We start from the raw sequence: 12,081 nt of genomic DNA on the forward strand, positions 1-12,081 counted from the left end.
TGTGGATAATTGTTCTCCGTTTATCTTTATATTATAAATCTGCACACTTACACTTAAATGAAAGTATTTTAGAATTCAATATCTCTTTTAAATAAGTCATGTGACTTCTATTATATCAATTATCCCACACATTTTATTTATTTCATTCCTCTTATATATTCTTACATAAATTTAGTTAATCACAATTAAATTTTGATTTTTTTAATCACCATATCAAATTAATAAACATAGTGATGCTATTTCTTTATTTAAATATTTTATTTCCTTAACTTCTTTTTAAATAAAAAACATTTCTCTTTAATGCATTCCTAAATAATAAAATAAAGTTATATTATTAATAATGAAATTCTCTAGTATGTTTTCTTTTTTTATTAAGATAGTGATTTTATCATTATTTAACAACGATGAATTATTTTTTTTTTATCGAATATCTTCTCTATTATACTTTTGGTTTTGTATTTAAATTTTATAATAGACGAGCGAAATTTTTTAGTTTGTTCTAAAAAAATAACCATATATGATTCGAGAAATAATATGATACTTAATAAAGAATATAACTGAAATTTTTTACAACATCTGAACCGCATTTAAGATCCCACTTTGTTGAATTAGAAAATTTTAATATAGACAACTTGTTGCCAACCCAACACATGCACAACCCAATTTTTAATTTTTCTTCAAAAGCAACAAGTCTGAGGGTAGAATAAAGAATATCTATCATGTATATTACTCAAACAATTCTCAATTTCATAAGCTTTTTTTTTCTTTTCTAAATATTTCCATGACTTGATGTTTTGATTTTGTTTGCTTCTGAAACACAGGCACAAGACACGGAGATATAAAAGGATAAGCTACCGCCACTAAACTCTCCAATTGCACCTAAATGATACAGATATAGATCTATTTGATTGTAATTAATATGGTATTATTCCAAAGGATAAGAAAAACAACACTACAAAAGGATATAAGTTATAAGACAATCAATTTTTTTCCCTCATACATCCTTTAGCAAACAATAAATAGTACAAGTAAAATAATATAAAATTCATTAAAATACTTTTTTAATATTAACTATCTTAACACAATTTATGTCAAATGAATGTTTACTGGATATAAAAGAAAGAGATATAAGAATAAGAAAATTCAATATTTTTTCCTTTTTAAAATGATTACATTCGTCAGTTACTATTTTTTAATTATTAAAGGGAGATAAGTGTGGACACGTGTTTTTTTTTAATATTTTATACTTGAAAAAAAATCATCTCATAATTTTTGAGTAACAATAAAAATTAGAAATTTTGTCATGTCTTCATCTATTTAATTTTTATTATTCCCTAATTTTAAATTAAAGTTGAGACAAAAATATTTGTTCTTTTCAATATCATGATCTTTAACTAATCATGGATAAGATATTTAAGTCAAGCAATTTCACATGTTTTTTCAACTAGATTTCATATTTAGATGAGACAAAATCTATTGATGGCCACATATATAGTAGATAAGAATCGATGTGCTCCGTTTCGTAATTTGCTTCTTGGAATTGATTTTTGAGCTAACAAATATACGATTTTTTTTTTTCTGTAAATATACTATACTAAAGTCTCGGTAGAGAAAATTGATCATGATTAACCAAAGTTGACCAAAACTACATTTACTTTAAATGGAATTTTTTTGTTAAATGTCTTGTACTATATCGATTTATTTTCAACCTTATGCAACATAAATAGTTGTCATACTGTGAAGTTGTTTAAATATACTTATTTCATGTGTTATTCTGCACTCTGGTGCATCTACCTTGCTATGTTATTATATTAATAAGTCACTTTCTCATTATAAGATGTAGATCTGTTGTTATCATACAATTGATCCTCATCTTGTGATCATACACATCAAAGTCTAAGAGCTGAGTTATCCAAAGTACCTTTTTATGGTTTATCTTTATGATAAGTTGTGCCTTCATGATGTGGTAAAGAAAATGATAGTAAACCGAAAAGCTGTGCCTATGATTGATAGATGCAAGAAACCAAGCAAGGAAAAGAAAAATATGAGTGAGGATAAAAGTAGACAAAGAAAAACACAAATAGAATCAATTAATATAGAAAATGTAAGGACAGGGTTTCGGTGCAATTTCCGTAATGGTCAACACTTTCTATCATGGTGATTGGTGACTACCCGTAAGACACCATTTAGCAGGAAAAAAATTTACGAGACAAAAGTAAATGAATAAATAAATCTCGTTTGCACTGATGTGCATTAATATTTAACTATTACACACATAAGTGTGACATAATTAAATCTTATTTATTAATCATATTTAAAATTTTATATTAATTATGAATTAATTACATATCTAATTTAAAATTACAAGTGTTATTTGATCTCTTTCCTATGTGTAATTTAGGATGAACAATATTTAGATATCACATGGGTATCCGATTAATCTAATAAGTCAAATCCAATAAAACTATTGTGAAGAACAATTTTTTTTTTAAAATTTTCAATACAGCGCTGCACTCATAAAATCTTCTGTGGTCAAATTAAAACCCCTACTCACTAATTTATGCATTTGGTAATTTGTATAGATATTTGGTTATGGTGAAGAAAGAAATATCACATGATTGGAGAATCATAACAGATCATCCTGTTCATAATGACCAGTGTTCTATGGTCATCAGACAATAATTTCCAGCATAATTAATTGAATTGGTAAAAAAAAACTGTAAGATAGCTGGCTTGCACATGAAGTTAAGGTTGTCCTAATATCCTTTTATTTTCTTAACAAAGGTTGTCCTAATATCCTAAGAGAGAAACTAAACGATTCTTATTATCATTCATAAAGGTCACATAAAAATAAAAAGTAAATGCAATTTTTGTACTTAAAAGTATCTTTCTTATTTCAACCTTTCGATTCATTAAAAAAAAGATTTTAACTAATTTAAAGTTTGATAAAAAGATTAAAGTCTGAAAAAAAAGTCATTCATAATTATATACTTGATTTCTTCATGTTGAGTGGCCAGAATTGTTGTTATTATTCTCTATACATTTTAAACTCAAATTAAAATAATCATAAGAAAAAAACATAAATTAAAATATAACGAATATGATTTCCGTGCATATGAATAATCTGATTTCCATTTAATGGACGTTCAATTAAGATGGAAAAATTACAGTAAGCTTCTAACTAACCCGAGAAGTTTGGATAATAAAAACTTGGGCTTTGGGAATACAACATATGCAATGGTGTGATTTAAGATTCCGTAAATGACATGGCTATAGTGGAAATGCTGGTACCATGATATTGTTTAATGATTGTGGTAATTTTTTTTTATTGTTTTCTCTTACGAAAGAAATTATTATGTTTTCAGGTAATGAAAGAAATTGATCATAATGATGGTAATTGTTGATACATCTGCAGTTGAGCTAATCATATTTGATCATTAGGTTAAGATAACTGAGCATATATACATCCATCAGAATGTTGACTTTAGGCACTGAAATTCCATGAGAATGATGCAGGATAACGGTAAAGTTTCTCTGCATCAGTGTCTGTATTCTACAGTGACAAGAGCGTGAACAAAAAAGAAAAAAAAAGTTAATAGTAGTACCAGTAGCACTTTAATGTTTTTTTTATTGGTGAATAAATTTACGAAAATCTTATTACATGACGTGGGTTCAAAAGTTAAGGTTTAACTTTTTTTTATTACAAAAAGTTAAAAAAGAAAAAAGAGGGTTCGACTTTTTTTTTTCGATAACAAGAAGGTTCAACTTCTATTTAACGGGTTTCGATTATTACATAATATTAAGTCACAGAAATTTTACCCAATTAATAATTAAGAAAAAAGTGTTCAGAACTCTTTAAGAACAAAATGAACAAGGTTTATATTATGAATTCTTTTAATATTAATGTTAGGCTTAATTAATTTTTTTAGTAGTTGTAAAAAAATATTAGGAAATAGATTTCACTAAAGAAGATTAATCAATTTTTTTTAACAAAATTGTTAGATATTTCACACTAATATTATTGTGATAAAAAATAAAAGTAAAAATAATTTTATAAATTCATTAAAAATTAGACATAAAAAAAACTTACAAGAAAAATACATCAACAAAATTATTGCATATTTGACTGCTCACATCAATATCATAATGATAAAAAATAAAATTAAAATAATTTTATAATTCCTTAGAATTTAACTTGTTAACTTAAAATTTGACCTTTCTAAAATTAGATATTTACTTTAAAGAATAAAGTAAAAAAATTATAATTATTGATTAAAAGTTAACACCTAATACCATAATTAAATATATACATACATAGTCAATTAAATATTTATTTAAATCTCAACAGTAAATGATAGTATATAGTCTTGGAGAATGAATGGATGGCGTATTTTGTCTCTTCTCGGTTTCAACAGTAATTTTGAGTGTGATATCCAAAAATCCCAAGTGCATCCATCAATTTAGAGCATGATAGTACATGAGAAAGTGTTTATAGTATAGTATATCTAAGAATCTCAGCCTTTAGCATTGGGATTTGGGACATATACTATCCCTCAATTATTTATTGATAGAACACTCCACAAGTGACAAATTTTACGTCACCACCACCTATTAATTAGATTAAATCAAATAACATACTTTTTTTCCCTACTAAAAAATAGTGGAATAATCGATACTAAGGTCACATGCATTTTCAGCCACCTTGCCTCCACTAATTAGCTTGAGTGTGGATTACATTGCTTTTAACAGTCTCCGGAATAAGAGGGTCCTATTGACATTTGAGTAGACACCAAAAACTGGAATATGCTTTGTGATTGCTTGGCATTGTTACAAAGCATTAGTCCTTTTCTCTTCTCTCTCTTGGTTATCATCTAAAACACCCTTTTCCCACTAGTGCTACTACCCTTTGGCTTTTTGCTAATTGCCACCACTAGCACTAGTACTAGTACTATACTCCATGTTTTCTCATCGCATTCGCCTCTTTTTGTTGTTATTTAAAACAACCTCGTTCGACACTAACACATGTCACACACCAATATGATTCCTCTTCAACCATGATTCTTCCTTCATTTTTCTTTTTTCCATCAGGGCTTTCTTTTATTATTGTTATTATTATTATTATTATTATTATTATTATTATTATTATTATTATTATTCTCAGAATCTTGAATTGCTTGTTTATGGTTACATACCACTCTTTATTTATAGAACCCGGTTCCTGTGTCCTATATGCTGATATATACACTGCTTTTAGTCACCAAAGGTTGAGACTTTAACACATAATAACAATGTCTTCTTCTGGTTATACTACGAGCAGTGCTTTGTTTTTTCTGTTTCTGACTGTTCTTGCTGCAAAAGTTAGCTTTTGCTTTTCTACCAAGGTAAATTCAAACAGTGGCTTCTTTGCGTAGAATTTTTGGTTATGGTTCACTGGGTTTTGGGGTTCTTAAGTGAAGTGTAGAATATGGATTGGATGGCAGGTTTATGTAGTGTACATGGGAAGCAAAAGTGGGGAACACCCAGATGATATTCTGAAGGAAAATCATCAAATTCTTGCTTCTGTTCACAGTGGAAGGTCAGAGTTATGACCACTTTTTCTTTTCTTGGCAAATTTTGCTAGTCTTTTCAATTAGTTTCATTTTCTTAATCACACCTTGTTTTAAATAAGTGAGTTTTTTTTTCCTCATTGTAATGTTTTGACAGCATTGAACAAGCCCAAGCTTCTCATATTTATACCTACAGACATGGTTTCAGAGGCTTTGCAGCCAAACTCAGTGATGAACAGGCTTCCCAAATTTCTAGTATGTCAGGAAGTTTCCGGCTGCTATTTTCTTTTTTTCTTTTTCTCAACTTCTCAGTTTTCACCTCAGAACTTGTTTTAATAATGGTTTTTTGTTTTTTGACTTGTGTGCCCAAATTTAACCAGAAATGCCAGGAGTGGTTTCTGTTTTTCCCAATTCTAAAAGAAAGTTGCACACAACTCACTCATGGGATTTCATGGGACTTCTGGATGACCAAACCATGGAGACTCTTGGTTACTCCATCAGAAACCAAGAAAACATCATCATTGGTTTCATTGATACTGGTTAGTTTGCAGCCTTACCATTTTGCAGAAAAGTTTCGGTCTTGATGATAAGTTGATTACTTCAATGTAGCATAATTGCATTTATTCGCCCACACTTGCTTTATTACTTTAATGGCAGGGTCTCAGACCCTTTATTCCCCTCCTTTTAGCCCTAGCAGACTTAGGGAAAGTATAATCAATAACATTGGAAATTGGACTTCAAATGGCATTGCTATGGTAGTCAAATTCTTACTAGTGTACTTTTTCAGTTACTTAAATCGTCTTCAGTAGAGAAAAGCAAAACCTAAATATACTTTTTCCATCTCCTGTTTGCTGTTGGTATAATTCCTGCAAAGAGTAATATCAACAAACATCACACTATTCAAATTTGTTAGTAATCACAAAATTATGTGAGTCACACTCCTTATTTAAAATCTCATTCATAATTTTATAATTTTTTAATAGGTTTTGTCCGAAGAAGTGTATTGCTAGCCCTCTTCTTCCTGCAATATATGAAACTCAATCTTGAAAACATACCTTGGAAAAACTGGTATAGGACTTTAGGCACTGCATGCTAAAAATACTCAATTGACATGGCAGCCTTAATAATTGGATTTTGATAATAAAATGGGAATGATAATGAGTTTCTTTCTTCTTTTTTTTCACAATCACTATTCACTCAGGAATTTGGCCAGAATCCCCAAGCTTCAGTGACACCGACATGCCTGCAGTGCCACCTGGCTGGAAAGGCCAATGTCAATCAGGGGAGGGATTCAATTCCTCATCATGCAACAGGTTTAAGGCTGAAACCTTATCCTCATCTAGTTTCATATTCACTTCACAGACCAAACATGACGTCTTCAACATGGTTTTGTCATCTTCAATGGCTAACAATTTTGTGGATAATAATATAGGAAAGTGATAGGAGCAAGATACTACAGGAGTGGATATGAAGCTGCTGAGGGAGATTCAGATGCAAAAAAGTCCTTCAGATCTGCAAGGGACAGCACTGGCCATGGGAGCCACACAGCCTCCATAGCAGCAGGGAGGTTTGTGGCAAACATGAACTACAAGGGGCTGGCAAGTGGAGGAGCAAGGGGAGGTGCACCAATGGCCAGAATTGCAGTGTACAAGACATGTTGGGATTCTGGATGCTACGATGTGGACTTGCTAGCAGCCTTTGATGATGCTATAAGAGATGGGGTTCACATTTTGTCTCTTTCTCTGGGGGCTGAATCACCCCAGGGAGACTATTTCAGTGATGCCATTTCTGTGGGGTCATTCCATGCTGTTAGTCGTGGCGTGCTGGTTGTTGCATCGGCTGGAAATGAAGGCAGTGCTGGCTCTGCCACTAATCTTGCTCCATGGATGCTCACTGTTGCTGCCAGCTCAACTGATAGGGATTTCACTTCTGATATCATGTTGGGAAATGGTGCCAAAATCATGGTAAAACTTATTGACTGTTGGCTTGAGTATATTCTTGGTAGTTGAAAAGTGTTACATTTTGTTTTTATTTGAGCCTAGATATAAAGTTTTATTGGCTTTGAGTTGTTACATTCAACAAAAACACTGAATTTTTAATTTTAGCCTTTCACTAGAGATTAAAAGTATATGATTTTTGTAATTTTTAGGTGTTAAGATGAATCAAATTTAAGGAAAACACTAATAAGTACTCTTAGAACACTTATTATAAGAAGGAATAAAAATTAGAAAGTTTTTATAGTACTTCCACCATAATTTCCAATGACCATGAATTTAGTTAAAAAAAAATCTATTTATTAATTTCTTAACTGATGTTCTTAAGACACTCATTGGCAGGATCCAAAATTTAAATAAGAACTAATTTTAAAAGGAAGTCATATTTTTGTGAATAAAAAAATATTTAAGCCTTTTTTTAAAGGTGGCATTTGGATCCTGAGTAGTTTCCCATGATTGAAACAGGGTGAAAGTCTCAGCCTTTTTGAAATGAATGCCTCCACAAGGATAATTTCTGCTTCTGCAGCCAATGGAGGATACTTTACTCCTTATCAATCCAGGTGAAGCAAGGTACTTAAAAGTGAGAGCTACCTAAAAATCAATGCAAAAAGATGACTCTTAAGCTATATTTTGTTCTCTTTTACTGGCTTCTGTAGTTACTGTTTGGAGAGTTCTCTGAATAAAACAAAGAGCAAAGGCAAGGTTCTGGTGTGTAGACACGCAGAGAGTTCAACAGAGTCAAAGGTGGAAAAGAGCAAGATAGTGAAAGCTGCAGGTGGAGTTGGCATGATACTTATTGATGAGACAGATCAAGATGTTGCCATCCCATTTGTGATCCCTTCAGCTATTGTTGGAAAGAAAACAGGAGAAAAGATTCTATCCTATCTCAGAACTACACGGTTTGTTTTGTATTTGTAAATGAAAAAAATGACATATCGGTGAAGTACTCTCGTACTGTCTCCAAAGTCTAACCATGCGTCCTGTTATATACTGAACAGTAAGCCTGAATCAAGAATATTTGGAGCAAAGACAGTTCTTGGAGCTCATCCTGCACCACGTGTAGCAGCATTTTCTTCTAAAGGCCCCAATGCTTTGAACCCAGAAATTCTGAAGGTGACATTCTACTTAGCATGCAACTGAATTTCCATCTATATTCTAGAGTTGACAAACAATATTCATTAGCTTTAAAAATCTTTTTGTCCCTCAAATTTGAGTTTAATTTCCTTTTAGTCCCCAAATTTACAAGTAATTATTTTCATCCCATAATTTGAAAATAACCTACTAGTGAGTTAATTCTAAATTAGGAGACGAAAATAATCACTTTTAAATTTGGGGAACCAAGAGAAAACTAAGTCCAAATTTGAGAGACCAAAAAGGTATATAAGTCTATTCATTATTATTTTTTACTTCATTCTTGGACTTCTGACTGTGCTCATGTTGCTCCGCAGCCCGATGTCACAGCTCCAGGACTAAATATCCTTGCAGCATGGTCTCCAGCAGCTGGAAACATGTTCAACATTCTCTCAGGAACTTCTATGGCTTGTCCTCATGTAACAGGAATTGCAACCTTAGTCAAAGCTGTCCATCCTTCATGGTCTCCTTCTGCTATCAAATCTGCCATCTTGACCACTGGTAAATCATACTGATATTAATATCATTTTCCAGAGGCCTATATATATAAACTAAAATATGTTAGAGACTAATCTTAATCAGACAAATTGAAACAGAACTCCATAATAGATTAAATTCCATCTGTCAATGTTTATAAATCTAGAAACTGAACATTATAAAAGAATTCTACTGTATCACCAAAAGGAAATAAAATCATACATAGAGAATGCCAGCTACAAACTTTCCAACATACTCTTCATTAAGGACTTGCAGTGAATGAAACAAATTAAACAAGGGGTGGAACTCGCATCATTTAATAGGAGTTATCATCCAATAACAAAAGAGTGTGTTGAAAAAGAATTTGTTAAAGAGTGCATTGTTAACATTCTCCTGATATATACTATATATCTTACAGTGCACTGGCTTTGCTAGTTCCACTCAAGAGACTAATCATAAACTCATTATGCAGCTACAATTCTGGATAAGCACCACAGACCCATCATTGCTGATCCAGAACAAAGAAGGGCTAATGCATTTGATTATGGATCGGGGTTTGTGAACCCTGCAAGAGTTCTTGATCCTGGTCTCATCTATGACTTAAAGCCAGCAGATTTTGTTGCATTCCTGTGTTCACTTGGTTATGATCCGAGGTCACTCCACCAAGTTACAAGAGACAACAGCACATGTGATAGGGCATTTAGCACAGCATCTGACCTCAACTACCCGTCTATTTCAGTGCCAAATCTTAAAGACAACTTTTCAGTTACTAGGATTGTGACCAATGTTGGGAAAGCAAAAAGTGTTTATAAAGCTGTAGTGTCTCCTCCACCTGGTGTTAGAGTCAGTGTTATACCTAACCGGTTAATCTTCTCAAGAATTGGACAGAAAATCAATTTCACTGTGAATTTCAAAGTAACTGCTCCATCAAAGGGATATGCATTTGGGCTCTTGTCATGGAGGAATAGAAGATCACAAGTCACTAGTCCTTTGGTTGTCCGGGTTGCTCCTGGAAAAAATGGGTTGGTCAGATAGCAATGCTTGTAAATATCTATATTAGCATAAGAGCTTTGAGAATACCATAGTCACTAGAACAACCATTCTTATTGAATTTCTGATGCAAACTAGATGATCACTGCCAAAATTATATTCATTATGTGCTTGGAGTAGCAACAGTTACCAAAAATAGTGTCCAAAGAGATGGTATATTTAAAATTACTCTGAAATTCATTATTTATTAATTGGTGCAGCATACTCGCATATACTTTATATGAACTGAAAAACCAGCAAATCAGTCACATCCACATGCAGATATCTGAGATAGGCCAAGTTACTCAAATATTTGTAAAGTTGAAGCTCCAGTGGGTGGTATTCTGGACATTCTTGGTGAATTTTCTTTGTCTATCATTTGTGGGTTTAAGGGAATTTGTACATCGCAAACTGCAAGATGTGGCTGAGTTATTTTGTCATTTGTGTTGTTTTCCTTGTCAATAGTTAGTTACCTTCAACTACAAGAAAAAAAAAGAAAATAGGAAGTAAAAGAGTAACCACAATCACTATGACATATCAAACATCTAATACTCCATTCTTAATTATGTTGAACCGTAATATGTTGTACATGGTCCGAAATCAATGCAGCCACAATTTTGCTTAGCTATATTTTTGAACCATGTGTTGGAGCATTAAATTAGATGCTACTATGCTAGACTACCTAGACTCCATTGATTTGTAATCATGAGTCTTATATATTATACATCACTTGAGCACATGCAAAGCACTCCCTAATTATTTAGCAATTATATTTTTGAACTTAATTAAAATACATCAATTGTCATATAATTGAAGATTAATAATTTTTATAATAAATCCTTTAAAAGTCATATTTAAAGCAATTTTCAATTAGTTGATAGTTTATACTGACATTGTATCAAAATTAAACTCAATTAAGAGTCATTTTATTATAAATTGAAAAAAGAAAATGACTTTGATGTAAAATTATCCAGTGATTATTTTTTTAGAGTATCATAACATAATTTATGTTTTCTTTCAATTATTTTTTTAAAAAGTAATGATTTTTCTCTCTTTTAGGGAGAAGTTTTGGTGATGACTTTTGTTGATCATGGAGGGGGAGATGCAACGTCTATCTCTCGTGGAAGAGGACGAAGAGGGTTTTACCTTCAACGTGATGAAGCCAATGAGAGAAGTCGGTCGATGTTTCTCTCGGTCTTGAAGATTAAAAAAATAATAACAAACACTACAAATTAAAAATATGAGTAATGCACATGCACGTCTAATATTTTTAAAGATTAAAAATGAATAACACACCCACGCACATAAACAAAAGCATGCACACATAAAGATGGAAGTTCTTATGAAATGAAATAAAAATAGCAACAAACATTTAAATTGATCATCAATGTTCCACATTCTTGTATAGATTTTTCTTCAAATAATGAGTCTTATTGAAGGATAAAGAGTCATTATTTATGGTTTCTTAAAAAAAATCCCAATAAAATGAAATTATATCTTTCAAGAAACATTATTACATAAAAGAGATTTAAGATCGATTTTGGAGGAGTTTTAACATTGGTTCTAGAACCAATATTGAAATGACTGTCGTTGAAAGTAGACATTTTTCTACATTGGTTCTAAAATCGGTATTGAAAATATTATTTATATTGGTTCTACCTAAAATCAATGTAGAAATATGACCAAAATTGTGCATTCTGAAACACTTTTTGCATCAATTCTAAAAAAACTAATGTTGAAAGTTGTAACATCCAATTTTTTGTAGAATAAATTAAAAATAATTTTATTCAAAAATAAATAGAGTTTTAAAAAAATAATGAGATTTATATAATTAAATAAATAAGGAGAAAGTTTTGGGATAGGAAGAAGGGAAAACGAAATTCAGAGGAAAAGAAAGCATAAAG

At 31.3% G+C, this 12,081-nt stretch overlaps 1 protein-coding gene across 2 annotated transcripts; it reads left to right on the plus strand.

Annotated features, from left to right (window-relative positions):
- The first annotated feature begins 4,874 nt into the window (after nucleotides 1–4,874).
- LOC100819201 (subtilisin-like serine-protease S) lies at nucleotides 4,875–10,796 on the plus strand. Of its 2 annotated transcripts, none has more exons than XM_003547844.5 (11): nucleotides 4,875–5,381; nucleotides 5,481–5,575; nucleotides 5,704–5,801; nucleotides 5,927–6,085; nucleotides 6,748–6,859; nucleotides 6,979–7,510; nucleotides 8,006–8,100; nucleotides 8,197–8,439; nucleotides 8,539–8,653; nucleotides 8,989–9,172; nucleotides 9,621–10,796. In XM_003547844.5, the coding sequence occupies exons 1-11, from the start codon at nucleotides 5,289–5,291 to the stop codon at nucleotides 10,181–10,183; spliced, it is 2,289 nt and encodes a 762-aa protein (XP_003547892.1). In that variant the 5' UTR covers nucleotides 4,875–5,288; the 3' UTR covers nucleotides 10,184–10,796. The 2 variants fall into 2 exon arrangements, with proteins under 2 accessions (XP_003547892.1, XP_006599275.1); XM_006599212.4 differs by having other exon boundaries at nucleotides 4,892–5,381; nucleotides 5,462–5,575.
- Nucleotides 10,797–12,081: the final 1,285 nt, after the last annotated feature.

This window comes from Glycine max, chromosome 16 (genome assembly GCF_000004515.6).
Source record: "Glycine max cultivar Williams 82 chromosome 16, Glycine_max_v4.0, whole genome shotgun sequence".
NCBI lineage: Eukaryota > Viridiplantae > Streptophyta > Magnoliopsida > Fabales > Fabaceae > Glycine > Glycine max.

Excerpts from the sequence above, each read along its gene's own strand:
- LOC100819201 (XM_003547844.5), top strand. The coding sequence starts at position 5,289 with ATGTCTTCTTCTGGTTATACTACGAGCAGTGCTTTGTTTTTTCTGTTT. Across the intron at positions 5,802-5,926 it reads ACAGGCTTCCCAAATTTCTA|AAATGCCAGGAGTGGTTTCT; the intron begins GTATGTCAGGAA and ends AAATTTAACCAG. Across the intron at positions 9,173-9,620 it reads ATCTGCCATCTTGACCACTG|CTACAATTCTGGATAAGCAC; the intron begins GTAAATCATACT and ends CTCATTATGCAG.